Below are 19,074 nucleotides of genomic sequence, written 5' to 3'. Positions count from 1 at the left end.
TCTCAAAAAAACCGGGGTAACAGTTATTCGTCGCCACGCTGTATATATACCTTACTATAAGCACCTACCATAGATATGTATGCATACCAAATTTCAAGTTCATGTGACATTCTGCTCCGCAGTTATAGCTGATAAAAATTTCCCCGAATATGGGATGTGCCACGCCCCCTTTTACAAGCCAATTTATATATGCCCTACTATAAACACCTACTATAGGTATGTCTGCACACCAACCCTGACGGAAGCAATTGATTTTTTTTTTTTAAATCAGCTAATTGAAGGACTACTTTAAAACAAGTGCAATGAGTAAATGTTTCGAATTTCGATACTTTTTTTACTCAAAGAAACAATTTGCGTCTTCTTGGAAGTATGAAAAAGCATCTGTGAAGTGCAGAACGCAGCGTTTTCAAAAGAAACATACTTTGAAGTTTTTTAAACGCAAANTACTATAAACACCTACTATAGGTATGTCTGCACACCAACCCTGACGGAAGCAATTGATTTTTTTTTTTTAAATCAGCTAATTGAAGGACTACTTTAAAACAAGTGCAATGAGTAAATGTTTCGAATTTCGATACTTTTTTTACTCAAAGAAACAATTTGCGTCTTCTTGGAAGTATGAAAAAGCATCTGTGAAGTGCAGAACGCAGCGTTTTCAAAAGAAACATACTTTGAAGTTTTTTAAACGCAAATCATTTTAAAGTAGTTGGAATTAAATGCAGAGTCGGACAGTCGACTTGCTGCTTGCACACAATTCAACTGAACATTTGAAATCACATTTACATGTATGGCTGTAGCTGAGCGCGCAAAGCTGTTTGCTACAATTGGTTGCGGCCATGAGTGTCCATGTTCAAATCTCATTAGGCGAAATATTTAATTTATTCAGGTTTTCTTGATTATGAAAAAGCATCCGTGAAGTGCAGAACGAAAGCGAATTCAAACGACTGACCTAAAAGTTGTTTAATCCAAATGCATTTTAAATTAGTTGAAAATACATGCAGGAAAAGGTAATTGACTGCTTCCTAGGACATCGCCATGTCAAATAAATGAGTTCGTTGCAGGTAAAATAGTGAGAATTTCAATTAGTTATAATTGAAAATAAAGTAGTTTATAAATAACTTTTAAATTAGTTAAGTTTCAGGGAAATTTCAAGTTCATGTGACTAGTGGTTCCGAAGGTAAAACTGCTAAAAATTTCCACGCCCCTTTTTACAGTCTCATTTACATGTACCCTCCTATAAGCACCTACCATAGATACATATGTCCGCATACTAAATTACAATTTCATTTGACAGGGCTCCGAAGTTATAGCTGAGAAAAATTTCCCCGAATATGGGATGCGTCCCGCCCCCTTTTACAAACTAATTTATATATATGCTACTATAAGCACCTATCATAGGTATGCCTGCATACCAAATATGAAGTTCATGTGACTATGGGTCCGAAGTTTTAGCTGACAAAAATTTCCACGCCTATGGTAAGTGCCACGCCCCCTTTTATAAACTCACTTATATATAGCGTACTATAAGCACCGTAGAGACTTCACCTTCACGTCGTTTTGAAGCTAAAGAGACGGGCTTAACATTTCTCTATATAAGATCGTCAAGATTGTCCTAAAGCTAACTTAGCTATTAACAGCTGAACTTTTTGAAGTTGATTTCCATAGTGAAGACCAGTAAATTAGGGATTAAAGATTATACCATCGTAATCCGTGTTTAATTCTGTATAAAAAACGTGGTTAAAAAAATGGGGGTTTTTCAAGAACTATTTTTAAAATATTTTTCTTTATGACGAGATGGTTTATTTTGTGAGAATCAATAATTTTTTGTAATTTATTTTCGAAAACTTATGATGAGATATATTTAGTAAGGTAGTAAACAAACAGTAAAATTTTATTGCGGATTCCGATAGAATACCTACCTAATAATATTTGTACGGCATGATTGTTCTGTAAGGCGACAAACCCCTAGAAATGGGCGTGGCAATTGCAGGACTAAAGTTAGCAAAACGCGGATTTTATTGCGGATTTCGACAGAATATCGCTTCGTTAACGACATTTGTTCCACTACTTTTTCAATCCATATAGATATTCTGGCGAAATCCACAATAAAGTCTAAATTTTTGAACTTTGGTTTTAATATAGCCACGCCCATTTCTAGAATATTCTTTGTTAAAAAAAAAAACATTTAAATCTATCTATCTAATCTGAAACGATTTGTAACGCTGCTAATAAAACTTGGCGTCAAAAGGGAAAAGACAAACTACATAAAACCGCGGCTCTTACATTGTTATCTTCATCATCATACGGCACCACAAGATCTGTTGCACAAACCTTTTGGTGTGATAAAAATTACAAGTATATTTACTTTTAAAATATTAAGATCTTGTGTTAAAATTATATTGTGTATACAATTACATACTTTAAATTTCGTTTTACAGTTTCTTTTGAATACTTACGTTTTACCTTTAGCACTTCCTCAGTTTACATTCATACATAAATATGTATATGGCAATGAAAGTCGATGTAAAAGGAATAGTTCAAGCAGTTTATTCAACGTTAATCAAGGATCTTCAACCGTTCATTAAAGTGAATGAAGAAGGTTTGATTAATTTGCTTACCGTTACGATTCCTCAATATTGTCTGCTTTATATACCTATATAATACTAAATACCTTTGCGTTCCAGTATCGTCTGAGGAATCAGAGGAAGTCTCAAGTAAGGACGGATTAATTATTAATAATCGCCGAACTCTGGACAAGCTTTATTGCAGAAAAATGTTTATACAAACGTTAATCAAGGATCTTCAACTGTTCATTAAAGTGAATGAAGAAGGTTTGATTAATTTGCTTACCGTTACGATTCCTCAATATTGTCTGCTTTATATACCTATATAATACTAAATACCTTTGCGTTCCTGTATCGTCTGTGGAATCAGAGGGGGTCTCAAGTAAGGCCGGATTAATTAACAAGCTTGACTAAAATTGAATGGACTAAAAACTGCATACTTAGAATTGTTCTAAAAGATCTGAATAAAAAGTTGCAAATTAGTGTGCAAATTTAATGAATTTTCCTGAGTTTTGTAAAATTAACTATATTTTTATAAAAAATTATCGAGAATAAATTGGAATAAAAAACTTTGCATATATTGCGAAAAATTCACTGTGGCAATACTTTTGTTCGTCACTGTATGTATTTCCAAATTTAGTCGCAAAACTCGCAAACAAATATTGCTTGACGTTTAGGCAAACATTTGCTATACGCCCATACTAAGTCGCATGCAAGCATGGTATCCACATTTTGGCTTCCTCATCCGCCTCAAAGGATTTGCTGCAAAAAGCGCAAACAATATCCTTACTAGGTGGAGTTTCTGCCCAATATTTCTCCTCTGAACTGGGTAGAAGCAAACTTTTTTCCGATTCGCTTGACGAACTTTCCCTAGCTTTGTTTAGCCGTTGTACTTTCACCATTTTAGCCGGTTTTTGTGCATCTTTTACACTTTGTCTCTTTTTACGCTTTTCAATATTTTTGATGCTTTCCTCCAAAGATGCTTTGTATGATGATGTTGTTAGTACTGTTGCTTTTGATCGTTTACCTCTGGAGCTGGTACTCTGTTTCAGCTTAGGCGGTGGTGAGATCTCCCTTGGTGTAATGAAATTTTTCATGGCAGCGAAGCCGATTACAATTGTACTAAGCAGCAATAGATATTGTGTAATTTTTCGTCCCGGTTAAAGATATATATTAATTTATTTAGTTAGAAAGAAGCGATTCAGGTATGTCGAAGCAATCATAATGTTTGTTAAAATCTTGGCATAAACACCGTAAAACATCATGCATTTCAAAGTTAGATTTACAAACGCTCAACACAACCGTGGCGCAGTCAGGAAAGTATGCAAGTCGACCCCGTTTTCCTCATAAACTGAACAGAAATACAGTTTTTCTTTTTATTTATTCAAAATCTCAAGTAAGGTTTTTTTAATGGTAAAAAGTGAGTCGGAGGTGTCAAAATAGTCGTAATGCTTATTAAAGTCCTGGCATAGGCAACGAAAAGCATCATGCATTTCAAAATTTGTTCTACAAATAGTTAGCTTAATGGAACACCATACGTTTTTGAAGCCAAAAGTATTCCCATCTTCTCGCCTCTAACATCCTGGATGGCTTTTTTCATGTTTTCTGCATCCCACTTACGAATTTCGCCTTCTTCGGCATGGCCTATAGATAAAAATTTATTTGCCCTTACTTGTATTTACAGGATAAGCTATTTGTTAAATGTGATATACTGCGTGTTTAATGTGATATACCATATCACATTAAACCACTTTGACTATATCACATTAGCCAAACTCTATTTTATGCCAAAAATATGTTTTTCATAGAAGCACACTAAAAGATATAAAAAACTACATGAATTGTAATTAAATATATTCACGAAGAACCAAAATAAAGTATTAGACATTCAAAATCTACGTAAATTTCTCACTAATCTTTTTTCGCAGCGCGCACTAAAATATTTGCGACCGCACAGTTGAAAAGGCCTTTGCCCACTGATAGTCAACTATGCGTTCAGAAACACGCGCTGCCTTCCAGCAATAGTTTTTAATCGTTGCTGTTGTATTCGCAAAAATATTCTTGTAACGACATGCATAGTCTAGAAAATATGCTGGTATATCACTTTACCCACCCATATCACATTACCCTAACTTACTCTATCTTACTTTTATTTTATTAATTAATTATTTATTATTTATTAGCCAATGAATACAAAATTCTTACTGACTAGGAAGGCTAAGCTAACATTAAAACATTAAAATTTATCCTACTCAGAAGTGCAGGGCAGTCAACAAACCCACCTATAACACTAGTCACAAAAGAGCAAGACAAAAATGCCCTTCTGTTATTCAAGGATGACAAGTCTATGAGCATGCACCGTGAGCTATAGGATGGAACTGGTTCCGTGAATTTTAAAGAAGTAAGTGACAAACCGTCGGCATCCGTTAGCATTGAGAGTTTCAGAGCTAAGATTCCTTGTTCGACATCATTAGTTGTGAGGGACAAATTACCCAGAGACAAGTATGAGTTTGTGGCAAGAAAGTCTTCAACATGAGGTGAATTAGAATTGGTGACATAATTCGAACTAAAAAAATCAGCAAATAAATTTGCAGCTTCCTCCAAAGACTTAGCAGCCCGATCCTTAAAGAAAACTGACGTCGGAATATTTGAACTGGATCTTTTTTGCTTGATGAATTTCCAAAAAACCTTAGGATTTCTTTTAATGTTCGACTCATGGATGTTAATGTACGACTTGTATAGCTTTCTGTCCATTAAAACTATCCAAATGCTGCTTGTACGTGGCAAAATAATGTGGAATATTTGAAGCCTTGTATTTCTTATAGAATCTATTTTTTTGGTTTAACAAGTGCTTCAGCTCCTTTGTATACCAAGGCTGCTTATAAGTTTTAGATGAGTATGCAGGAATGTTTATTTTACATAGACCATGGACTTTAGATTTAAAAATGTCAAAGCATTTTTCAGCCTCAAAATCCGCAAAAAGACAATTCCAGTCAATATTGTCAAAAAACCCATTTAGTACTGCAAAGTTACATTTGTTATAATTAAACTGGATATTATTGCTTCCTGGAGAGGTGCTAAAAAACTCGTACGTTCCTAGATTAATACTCAAGGAGGCATGGTGGCAACTAGCTGGCGAAATAGGCAAAAGACATTCACATAATATAGACTTAATGTTTTGAGAGATAAAAACTAAATCTAAAATATGATTCAAACTATTAAAGATATTATTTATCTGCGATAATTCAATACCAAGGAAATTATCAATTAGATATAATTCTACTATACTGTTAATATTTGAAGGTGTTAGCATTGAAGCTGACTATCCCCGATTTTAGTCTGTAGAGCAAGCACATTATTTACATGCGATTTATAAATGTATTCATTTCTGTTAGGCGGTATATATGAAGCTGCAATATGAAACTTCCTTGATGCACTATGTAGACATTCACAGATTTGGTCTAGTAGGCTGTCACAATGAGCAAGCTTAACTAAAGAAGCACGAAAACTCCGATGTACAGCAATAAGAACACCACCACCCCTATTGCAACCGGATTTGATGGGACCTCTATCTTTGCGGAAAACATCAAACAAATTTGGATCGAAGAATTCGTGGTTAAAAAAGTTCGGGTTCAGCCAGGTTTCGATCAAAATGAAAATATTAAAATCCAGATGCGAGCTCAACCTATATACCGCTTCCGACTTCGTTCGCATACCAGAGATATTTTGATAGTATATGCCCAATGATTTTTTGCACAGATGCGCAGCAGAATGATTTGCACTATGATTGTGTTGCTTGGGATTTTTTACGCTGAAAAAACCGAAAAGGGCGTACAGTGACATTGGTGGGCCAAATCTCAGGATTCAACAGCTTATCAATTGAGGTTTCCTCGACTCCAAGCTTGAAGTTGATGTATTTCAAGCTACTAGCTGAGGTTCCTTTCTTAATTAGTGAGTGGCAAAATAAAGAGCTCTTTTTAATTCCAGTGTGGTTTTCAATGTACGCTTTCACATAATCTGTAGTTACCGACGGCATAAAAGAAGAGAGATGAATCCACCTTATCTGCGCGGCAAATTTCAATTCCGCATTTGTGTTAGAGCCAACACTATTGCCTTTCCTACGTGTAACATTGACCCAATTGTATTTTTGTGCATCGGGCTGTGAAGCAGCACTAGTTGTCATCTTCACATTAGACGAGTCCGAACGAAGGCCAGAGCTTCCCAACAAAATGCTCTCATGAGCGACTGTATTATTACCCACACACATACCAACCAGTGTTGCCGCGCATAATTTTTAGTGGTAGCCAAATTCCTTTAAAAAAAGGGCTAAAAAAGAGCTAAAAAAAGTCGTTGTGGCTAAAAATGGTAGCTACAATTTTTTAGTTACATATACATATATAAGTATACACGTAAACATTTTCAATAAGTAATGGTATATAAAAACAATGAACTCTGGAAAAAAAGCTAATATTTTATCCAACCAAAAACCTTTTTGTATAAAAGGGGAAATATACGACACCAGCTTGCTGATTCCATCAAGTGATTGTACCATCAGGCTCGAAGCATATAACTTACCAGCATGCTGGTACAATATTTATTTCTTTACAAATGAGGTCGAGAAAAGATCGAAATGATTAGAGCCGAAATTTCATAATTTTTCTAGCATTTTGTTAAACATTGTTTTTTTTTTGTAATTCACAACTGCGATATCGTGAACGTAATCTTCCACAAACACGGCTTTGACTCATATAGTGCAAGAAATTTCCGCCAAAATACTTTTAACTTAGAAAATTGAGCTAATTTCACCACTAACGACACCAGCATGCTGGTACAATCACACCACAAGAACATACACGGTCAATCGACTTCATGGGTCATTTAACAAACTTAGCATATTAAGGGCCGTGAACTTATATATTGTAAACTATAGTTAAATTGTTAAAAGATAAGTTAGCAGCCCCAATACTTTTACAGTATGTATTTATAAAAGCGTAAGGAACATACAATACATATATGTATATATATCAATCTTTTTTAGTTTAAAAATTCATCTCTTACATGAATGCAAAAAAAAAACAAATTAAGCATATACAACTTTTTCATGCCAAGTATGAATAAATTCTAAAAAGGGTTAAAAAAAGGGCTAGGGCAATTTTAAATTTATGTGGCCGAAAAAAGTATGTGGTAGCTAAATTTAGCCACCAAAGGGCTAAAACGGCAACACTGATACCAACACTTGAACTGGGCAACGTAGAGAACTGCTCAGCGGACAGCATAGGCAAAGGGGACGATGAAATTTCGCCAGAGGCCGAGTAATTGTTGAGAGAGTGCTGATTGTTCAGTCGAAGATCATCAGCAGCAGCAGCCACACCCACACCATCACTTGTAGTACGCAACACAGGCAATTTTGTAGGCATGAGAGTTAATAAGGTTTTACCGACGGCATCAGCAGCAGCAGCTACACCCACACCGTCACTTGTAGTAGGCAACGCAGGCAATTTTGTAGGCATGAGAGTTAATAAGGTTTTACCGACGGCATCAGCAGCAGCAGCTACACCCACACCGTCACTTGTAGTAGGCAACGCAGGCAATTTTGTAGGCATGAGAGTTAATAAGGTTTTACCGACGGCATCAGCAGCAGCAGCTACACCCACACCGTCACTTGTAGTAGGCAACGCAGGCAATTTTGTAGGCATCAAGTTCTGAACACATTGAAAACAACGCTTTGTCGATGGCGACATGATTTCTTTAAACGCGGCAGCGACATCAAGGAATTTGTATGAGTTTGACATAAAAGAAGAGGAAGAACCTTATCTGTCGCCAGAAAAATAGAAATAGATCTAATCTGGCCACAACCACAGCCGTCGCGTAGCCCGGTCGTCGCCAAAATAATTATCTACATAAGAGTACGTGTTAAAATAATTTGACAGCTGTGGTTTGTAGCTCGTCGTTTCCATTGTGTTCGGGCTATCAGAGTTAATAAGGTTTTACCGACGGCCGAATGTTTGTTGGGAATTTGTACATTATTAAGTTGAGGCGAAAACGCAGCAGCTGACAGAGCGTTATCTGCAGCAGTTGAAAAGCCATCAGTACGATCAAACGAAGAAGGAGGGAGGGTAGAATTAGATGAATTTATTTCAACGATTGCTTCTTTACCCTCACCCAGCTTCTCCAAAGCAACACTAACAGCAGAACGTAGGCCATTAACCTCAGTTGTTAGCAGATTTATCATGCCATCTTTTTCGCAAAGCTTTTTTTTGCATAGACAGGAGATCGGAATGCATGCTTTCCACTTTGTTTACCAGATTAATATTGCTTTCATGCAGCGCCGCAATGAGTTCTTGCAAACGCACATTCTCCGAGCGTAATTACACAATTGCATTCAAATCCGAATCCAACGATATTAGTTGATTGTTGTTATTAGAATTCTCGTTGAGTTTACCAGAGGTAGCCGATTGTGACTTGGCAGCAGTAGCAGCAGTAGATTTAGCAGCTTTTGATTTGTTGTCGGCAGAGGTAGCCGATTGTGACTTGGCAGCAGTAGCAACAGTAGATTTAGCAGCCTCTAATTTGTGGTCGGCTGGCCGATCACCATCAGCATAAGGCGGTGGAGGCGTACGAATAGACTCCCGGCGTGCATCAGCACAGCTATCGCAATAGAAGAGCTCATTACATTTCGCGCACTGCACTTTAGATTGCAAGCGATCGACTTTTTGTCCACACGAACAAGGCATAATTAATTTGAAACTAAAATATAATTAGTTTTGAAATTTCAATCCTTATTTGCATTTGCCAGCGGTGTAAACTTTGTGAGATAAGCACATGCCGCACGCTAGTGTTTTGAAGGTATACTTTTTCTAAGACTTAGTTTGTATAAAAAAATACAAAAAAGAAGAATCTGTATAGGGTTGGTCGAATGAATGGCCCTCCTAGCATTCAGTTCCGATTCTATTCGATTTCTGAGTATTAAGCCTTATGTTGGACAAAGTGGCGGGTAAAAAGCCTTAAAATGGAAGAAAATAGCCTGTAGTTGCAGTGCCGCTTGCGCTTTTCTCTCAGATATTAATGTGGAGATTTGCTGCTAGCTGGCTCCAAAATTGAATAAAGACCGCCAATCAGTGTTGCCACTGCCTTAGCCTTTACAGTATGCATAAAAAATCGAAAATTGTATCCACATGTATCCACCGAAAAGAGCGGACATTTTTACACAGTACATCTATGGAAGAGAAACTCGGCCCCTTAACAAACTTATTAACAGTATTTTCCCATACTTAGACACGGATTTTGGAAACAAAGGCCCGTAGTTATAGTCAACATTAAGTCGACTCTAAAGTTAATTGCAGCTTTTCGACATAATTCCCAATGGGATACCTGTCAAAAAAGCTGCAACTAACTTTAGTGTCGACCTAACTTTGACTATAACTACGGGCCTTTGTTTCCCAGATCTGTTTCTTAGAATGGAAAAATACTGACCAAAACTACGGGCCAAAGTTTCCGCATGTTCAATGTTTATTACTGCGTTTAGATAGCCACAAATAATACATGCACAAATTTTTCCTAGTCTATCAAAACTAATTTTGACCTGTTACATTTATGTAGTTCAGTAAATTGTTATTTCCTGCTATTATGGTTACAATGTTTTTCAATCAAACTGGTGGATTGGGAGCTATCTATGAAATTAAAAAATTTCTCAGAAACTTGCATTTGTCTCTAAATTCCGCCGTCAAGAAAAATATCTATTTCCGGCTTCTTTGAATTCTCGCTTAGCGACATATAACTGAAAATTTAGAAGTTATAAGTTAATTGTAGTAGTCAAATTATTGTTGAAAATTAGTCATCGGCATGGTTGTCAATTTCCTTTGAATGCCAAGAGAAGGGTTGCTCAGGATGTAAAAGTTGATTTTTTCGCATTACAGTTAACTACTACAGGTCGGAAAACTTTTTTAAATTTGCAAACTACTTGGCGTTATTAAATGCACGTTTATGTAGCTAAAAAATTTATTTTTCAAACTGACAAGAATAAAGGAAAATTTCTTGATTGGAGGATGAGCAGCCAACTGTTAAAAACGTTATAATAGTTCGTACATAATTAAACAAAATTTCCGTCAACTTACGAATATTTATGGGAAAAAGTATCCAAATTTGCACTGAGGAAAAAAACGAAGTATCCCTCAAAATTCAAGGCGAAAATTTATCCAATTGGATACATATGTATCAAAACGGCATCACTGCCGCCAATGTTGTATTACGGTCTGATCGCGAGATGAGAGGTTTATTCTCTAAATACAAATTAATAATATATATACATTAGGGCGGGTCAATTTGTATGGATCGTTTTTTCGACATTGTTCCTAGCATATTCGGATTCTTCATAAAATTCTAGGAAAAAAATCCTCCAGATCATAGCTCGAAAGTCAATTTCGAGCCTACGCATTTTTNAATTTCGAGCCTGCGCATTTTTAAAAGAAGATATCTTATATATAAAAATGAATTGCTGTCCGTTAGCCTCGCTAAGACTCGAAAACGGCTTGACCGATTTGAATATTTTTATTTTTTTGGTTTGTTTTTTATAATATCCGGATAGTTAAAACCTGAAAAAAATAGAGAGTTGCCACCTGTTTAAAAATTTCAGTAGAAGTAAATTAATGACTTAAATTAGATATTGTAATATGGGTGTAAAAAGAAAGAGGTTATGAAGGCTTACAAGCGAAAATATTTTTGAGGGGGGTTGCTACCTGTTTCAAAATTTAATTAAATTAAATTGGTGAGATAAATATTGCAATATGGGTATCAAATTAAAAATGTTTAAGAAGGCTTACTACCGAAAATATTTTTGAGTTGAGTTGCCACCAATTTCGAAAATTTAATTCAATTAAGTTAATAAGATAAAGTTTGTATTATAATATAGGTGTCAAACGATAAGTATTTGAAAAATTATTGATTAAGAAATACTTTCTATAGGCCTGAGCGGTAAAAACTAAAAGCCATACTCGCAATTATTATTCAAAGCTTTTGAGGCTCGCATCAATGTGGAATACTGTAACTCCGTCAAGTTAGTGTTTATTGATGGCAAACAAAGCACTATCATGTTTGGCAATGATATCACCCCATCGAACAATGCACTTAGCCTCAATATAAAAAGAGAACAAAAGCCGAAGTATTTGCCGAAGCAGTTCATACAAATGTCCCACAATTGAACTAACAAAAAAAATATGTCCTACGACTCTTTTATAGAACCTGTTTACACTGGAGTAAATTTTAAACAAAAAACAAAACCGACTTCAATTCTCATATACGTTTAAGAGTACCGTTAATTTCTTCGTGGCCCAATTATCGGATCTGCACTCAATTAGTAGGAGACTACCTCTGAGGAACCACCTTTCCTTTAAAAAAGAATTATAGAAAACGGATTACGTAGTCCAAAGTTATGCGGTAACATACATAAAAAAATATTCCGACGAACTAATAAAATATGCAGATTAATATTTAATAAAGTGTTACGGATATATTTTTTTGTGCTTGGGAGTTTATTGGTACGAAAAATCTATTTCTGATATCTATTTAAAGAACCGCAAGATTGCACTACAAAGCAAATTACATATTTTTACTATTGTAACGGGAGAAGTTACTGTATGTATTTTTTTATATGTACAGTGTCGAACAAAAGTTTTGGCACAGCAAATTTCCGCATTACATATATGCAAAGTTTTTAATTGATTTCCGATAATTTTTTATAAAAGCATAGTTCATACTACACCAAAACACATAAAAATCAAATGTGTAAACTTTGTGCAAAACTCAGGAAAATTCAATAAATCTGCATACTAATTTGCAATTTTATATTCAGATTTTCAAGCAACTTCAAACCTGCACTTTGATAAACTAAAATGAATGGATTATTAAACTGCATACTTGGAATTTTTCTAAAAAATACTTTGCCTATATTGCGAAAAATTCACTGTGCCTATACTTTTGTCCGTTACTGTAAGTAAATAAAACTTTGCTTTCAACACTTGGTATCTTTTTTCTACTTTCTATTGTCATATCCATAACTCCCTCTCTATTTTTATCAATCAATCAATCAATTTTATAATTTTTTTCGGCATTTTTCCTAATTACAAGTAGAGCTTTATAAAACTTTTATAACATTAAATGTTTATTAAGCTTAAGCTTTTGTGTTATCCGGGCAGGCTTATTAATTTCACCAGAGAAAATATTTTCTTTATTAAGTTTACCCAGTTACCCATTTTAAACTGCTACCTGTACTGTATCAGCGGTTAAAACTTGTTAAATTTTTATTTCAAATTTTCGGTAAGGAATAAGCGAGTGGATGAAAAATATATAACGGCAAGAACGTAAATAACGTTCGTAACACTTTAGTAAATATTAATCCGTATATTAACTTAAGTAGTATATATTAAAGACTAGAAGATGACCCGGTGAACTTCATATCATCTATAATTTATTTGAATTTCACCTTGATCAATTATAACAAATCTTCAAAATGCAATACAATGAGATCACTAATACTGCCTGCTGTTATAGCTGATAAATGAGATGTGCCACGCCCCTTTTTACAAACTCCTTTATATGCATATATCTTTCCAGAAGCACCTACCATAGCTAACTGTGCATTTCAAATTTCGAGTTCATGTGACTATAATTCCGAAGTTGAGCTGACTAAAAATTTTCTCTATGGGAGGTATCCCCCATCCCCTTTCCGCCCCCCTCCCCCCTTGGCGAGTTCCAATTTTTTTACCCTATTATAGGTCCAGGAGTCATGGCAATATTTTGGCAAAATTTTATTCGATTCTGTCCATCCGTCTAGGCTGCAACCTGGCTCATACATACATACATACTTCCACAAATATATAGTAGATTTGCTTTGAAGCGCCATCTTGCGGTTCTTTAAATAAAAAATAGATATCAGTAATGAATTTTTCATATCACAAAACTCCGGAGCACAACTCTTTGTTACAAAAAAAAAAACATTCCTAACACTTTAAGTAAACATTAATCTGATTATGGACTTAGCATTAATTAAAGATATTTTCTTTTAAAATTGCGCAGGCTCGAAATTGATTTTAGAGTTTTGGTGTTAAGCGCTTTTTTTCTTAGAATTTCATGTAGAATCCGAATCTGATAGGATCGATGTCGAAAAAAAAATTTACCCGCCCTACTATACATATATTAACAAATTAGCAATTTGTACGTACAAAGCAAATTAAAGAATTTTACAACTCACTTGATTTTGGACTCCACAGCCAGCAACGATCTTAACTTACTTAAAAAATGTATACTCAAAAAATATAACCGTTACGGACAGTTTTTCTACTAAACTAAATAAATTATGCTCCCAACGCGTACACGACAACTAGTAAAATTAATGTGAAATCTGTACCAAAATTAAGAATAAACTACTTTTTTTGAAAATTATGTAAAGGACCCTTATTAAAAAAAAACTAAGGTAAAATTTATTCGTCGCCACCCTGTACACATACATATATATGGGTGTCAAATGCAAGGTATTTGAGAAATCTTCGATTAAGAAATATTTGCCATTGAGTTGTCCCCTATCTAAATTAGGGATGTGCGATTAACCGATGAAATATTTTTTAGTTAATCATAATCTTGATTAATCGAAAAACGTTATTAATCTGATTCTGTTGATTCAGATCCTGAGTAATTACTGTTTACTCGCAAAAAATTAATTGAAATCTGAGTATCTTTGCTCATTTCTTTCGAGTTTGCTTTCAAAGCAAATGATTTTTTTTAATATGCAATATTTTTCTAATTAACAAAAATATAATGCCAAACGAGCATCTTGCTATGTTGCTCGTTGAAATGAAAAAATACATACATATATGTACGTGTAACAAATTTTTTCTATAACAAAAAAGAATATATCGCAGCATTTATTCAGGTTTCTGGTTAATAAAATTAATTAGATTCTGATTAATGAAAATGTAATTAATCGCGAAATTCTATGATTAATCAAAAATTATTATTATTATTGATTAATTAATTATTCAGGTTGGGATTATTCAGCTAGTAAAAAATTTCGAAATTAAATGAAATATTACAAGATTAAAACCAAATGAAAAGTTTTTGAGAAGGATTCACTAGACCATCTCTTTGAAAAGTTGCCACCAATCGAAAAGTCGAACATTAAAAAAATTTTAATGATTAAGAATTTACAACATATCAAATATCCGGCGGGATTCGCTGCGCTTTCAAAGCATTTTGTTACTCCCTCTAACTTCATAGTACATCCAAAGCTCTTATAGCCTCATTCATGAAAAATAAATAGATTTAAAGAGGTTTATAAGTGAGATTTCCATTAGCAATTTCAATTTATGAAGCATTTAAAGTCTTATTTTTTTTTAATTTGGGTGTTAGTTAATATTGTTTTTTAATTTTTGACAGCGGTTAACCGTCGACTGCTCTATCGTCGTTCGCTGCAATTCTGGGAAGAGCTTAAGAGTTTTGGATGTAGTGAGAGGGAGTAACAACTCAAAAATACTTTAAAGGCGCAGTAAACCACGCCATTTATTTGCTAGTTTTAAAATAAATTTTTTGTTTCTTAAGTAATGTTTTCTCTTACTTTATTTCAGTTCTTTGAAACACGTGGTTTGCCGAATATATATACGAAGGAACAACTTTTTGAATATATTACATCTTTAAATGCCAAGACTCATAATGCTGCCATGTTAGAGCGCATTCATACACGTGGCGCTTCAATATCAGTAGCTACATCTCCGAGTCAAGATGAGTGTCCAGAAGAACTAAAGAATCTTGTTTATCCTTTCGACTTAGCTTGGGAAAAATCCCAATGTGAAAGACAGCAACGTGAACCACTGAAATCTGCGGAATCTTCATGTCTGACCACTGCTGATCAGGCTACATCGGCAATGGGAACTTTAAATATTAACGTGCCCTGTGCATGCCAAGAAAATAAGTCTTAAGAGTAAAAACATCTCAAAACAATAGGGAACGACACTATTAGTATTTTGGTCTGACCGAATTGAAATTCAATATACTGTTACAACAAAAACAAAACACAAAAATGCTTTCAACTGGTTATTGGTAACAATTTGCAACCGCATCTTGCACGAGCAACTCAAGTTTTTATTTAATTTTGTTAAATATGCATCACAATTTTATTTTTTTGAAGAGTTTGTTAGGGGAAATATTCTCCATCCGATCAAAAAAAAAATTGTTTTTAAAGATTTTATAGAAATTCTAGGAAAATATGCATTTCTTTCATATAAAATACGTGGGAAATTTCAAAGCTCCGGAGGCACCCATAAATGTGCCTGGAAGAAAATGTACTAGCCAAGTCAGGTGAGCTTGGGGGCCATTCCTCCTTGGGAGTAAAATCAATTTTTTTTTTTTAAATTATAGGAAGTTTTTCTGCAATACCGATATAAAGAGAACTGATGCACCAATATAACACATGTTTAACACATATTGACTACGTAATTGGAGTATAAAGATTTGAGTTAAAAAGTGACTCTATTGTTAGGATTTTATTTGCCACAACACGCATAAGTCTCTTCAAAACCGGTTCATGCTCTGTATATTGTCCTATAAATCGAGGATGACTGTTTTAAAATCCATAAAGTTTTTGTATTTGTAATCCATAAATTTCTGCAGCATATAAACCCAATTGCATAAGTCCATGGGATTACAGAGAGGTTGAGGCTGGGGAAGTGGAGAAGGATCTCGGCATCGAAGAGACCCTACAATCCCCTCTCAACCCAACCCTGAGAAGGAGCCTAAAGGTAACGCTCAAGGTATTTCAAAAAAAACCTCCATAAAAGTAAAATCGTCTCAGCCGAGCTTCTCCTCAACTTAGAGGGCCCCGGCTACGATGCGACTTTAGTCCAAGAACCTTGGGTCGCTTCGGGTATAATAAGGTAAGAACGACAGTTATGGTAAAGGCCGTCAACCATGCATCGCTACTCGTTTTGTCTTGCTACATGGCCCAAGACAATGACACACCGCCGAGGGGCTTCATAGGCTGGTGGAAATGACTGGCGATAGGAAGGAACCCCTTATAGTAGGATCCGACGTGAATGCCTATCATACGGTGTGGGGAAGCGCGGACATAAATGAAAGAGGTGAGTCACCTAACTTTATATTACAAAAAGACGTTGAAGTAGCTAATAGAGATGAAGCAGCGACGTATATTGGAGCCATGGTCCAATCGAATTAAGAATGTGCTCGTGGGAATGGCGTAATTCGCGATCGTAATTGGGGGAGGGAACAAAGTAATTCAGGATGCCGTGGGAAAATGGTATAAGTAGTAAAGGCAAACTATCGATAGGCGCGATAGTGAGCGATATTTCCTTTTAACTATTTTTGATTGTATTTTTATTTTAACATTTTTGATATTGAAAATACTCGATAGTTTTTCAAAACTATCGATAGTGAGAAAACCAAAACCATCGATAGTATCGAGGTTTTCGCAATGAGGATAGCAGAATAGCTAGCCAACACCGAAACGACAATCAATTCAAAAGTAAACCTATACGTAGATAGTCAGGCGGCAATTAAGGCAGTTACCTCATATAGTATTTGCGCCATAAACGTCCTTCGCAGCCGGGAAGCCATTGACAGCCTGGCCACCGACAGATGGCTGCATATCTATTGGGTGCCCGGCCGCAAGGGAATAGAGGGTAATTAAATAGCAGATGAGACTGTCAAGAATGCCACCTCTCTCTAACTCTCGAACAGAGAAACTACATTTGTAGACCACTTCCACACCTGTACAACGAAATAGACGATAATATGATTAGGCAGTTCAGGGCTAGATGGAAGGAGTTAATCACTTGCAAAACTGCGAAAATTATGTGCGAAAACGGCGGAAGCAACTATATTCGCTTCTTTTTACGGTTATCAATGGAAGACTGCAGAGTTATTACCGGATTGCTTACGGGGCATATACTGGTGGCTGCTCATGTACTAAAAATTGGTACCATTAGCGGGACAGGTGCAGGAAGTGTCGTAAGCGGGAAACCACGGAAACCTTGGACATCTTCTCTGCCGATGTCCTGCACTGTTAAAAACATGACTAAACTGCTTTGGAAAATTCTACTTAAATTCGCAAAACGCGTTGACATTCTCAGTGACGTCTACTTTAACGCGTAAAAACGAGTTCCCACTGGCAACGCTAAGGACCTACCGGTCTATGTACGGCTCAATGCCGGCCAGATTAACCTAACCTAACCTACAGAGAGGGGATCTCGGAGGCCATTCGTCCTTGGGACCAAATCAATTTTTTTTTAACAATTTTAGAACGTATGTCTGCGATAACGATATAAAGTGATCTATCCCACCGATATAACACTTATTTACTATGCCATCGTTTAAGTAATACTTTCATACATAATTTAAAAATAAAAATTTATCCAGTTTATAACTTGATTTAAATATATTTTATTAACAAGTTTTGTGTACAAACTTATTGGACTCCGTGTACATACGGAGTACTTAACGGTAGTACCGCTGGAATCGGTACTCGACAGTAGGGGATTTGGTTGGTTAAAGTCGCACACTGACAGAGTATATAGGCTCCTCATTAAAAAAAGTACATAATAGCAATGCAATCTGGTAGTACATCTAGCGACAACGCAACCATATGCAACTCGCCCTGTGCTTATCATCGACAGCGCTCGGAAAAGCAATTAATCCTCGTTCAAATTTTTAATCGACACTGCTGCTATAGTAAGCTGACCAACCATCCTCCTTTGAGGAGGATTGTCCAGCTCCGTAGAGTTGGCACCCGACCTTGATGTATTTTGATAAAAATACCTAGAATATGATAGATTTAACTCTCTGGAGGATTGTAGTAAGTTTCTTTTTGTGGTTAGTTGAAAAATAAGTGCGTAATGCGTTTTTTTTTTAAATTCATATGAAGCTTTTTACAGCCACCGCTTAAAGTTTTAATGAATTCTGGTCTGGAATCGTTTGTAGTGGATTGTAGTTTTAAATTATTATTTTTTAGTTGAAAAATAAGTGCGTAATGGTTTTTTTTTTTAATTTATATGAAGCTTTTTACAGCCACCGCTTAAAGTTTTAATGAATTCTGGTCTGGAATCGTTTGTAGTGGATTGTAGTTTTAAATTATTATTTTTTAGTTGAAAAATAAGTGCGTAATGCGTTTTTAAAAAAATTCATATGAAGCTTTTTACAGCCACCGCTTAAAGTTTTAATGAATTCTGGTCTGGAATCGTTTGTAGTGGATTGTAGTTTTAAATTATTATTTTTTAGTTGAAAAATAAGTGCGTAATGGTTTTTTTTTTTTAATTTATATGAAGCTTTTTACAGCTACAACTTCAATTTTAATGAATTCAGTTTTAAAATTTGTTTTTTTTTAGTTGAAAAATAAGTGCGTAATGCGTTTTTAAAAAAATTCATATGAAGCTTTTTACAGCTACAACTTCAATTTTAATGAATTCAGTTTTAAAATTTGTTTTTTTTTAGTTGAAAAATAAGTGCGTTATTG

The 19,074-nt window shown here is 35.1% G+C and overlaps 1 protein-coding gene across 1 annotated transcript in view; it reads left to right on the top strand.

Annotated features, from left to right (window-relative positions):
- LOC108363773 (serine/threonine-protein kinase RIO3-like) overlaps nucleotides 1-15,618 on the top strand; it is a 54,636-nt gene extending 39,018 nt beyond the window's left edge. The window contains exon 3 of the mRNA XM_017617241.1: nucleotides 15,179-15,618. Coding sequence (XP_017472730.1) covers nucleotides 15,179-15,529 — 351 coding nt within the window. The 3' untranslated portion in view covers nucleotides 15,530-15,618. The remainder of the gene's footprint in view (nucleotides 1-15,178) is intronic.
- The last annotated feature ends 3,456 nt before the right edge of the window (nucleotides 15,619-19,074 follow it).

This window comes from Rhagoletis zephyria, unplaced genomic scaffold (genome assembly GCF_001687245.7).
Source record: "Rhagoletis zephyria isolate East Lansing unplaced genomic scaffold, Rhagoletis_zephyria_1.1 Rzeph_scaffold_01370, whole genome shotgun sequence".
NCBI lineage: Eukaryota > Metazoa > Arthropoda > Insecta > Diptera > Tephritidae > Rhagoletis > Rhagoletis zephyria.
This window is presented reverse-complemented; position numbering and strand designations above follow the sequence as displayed.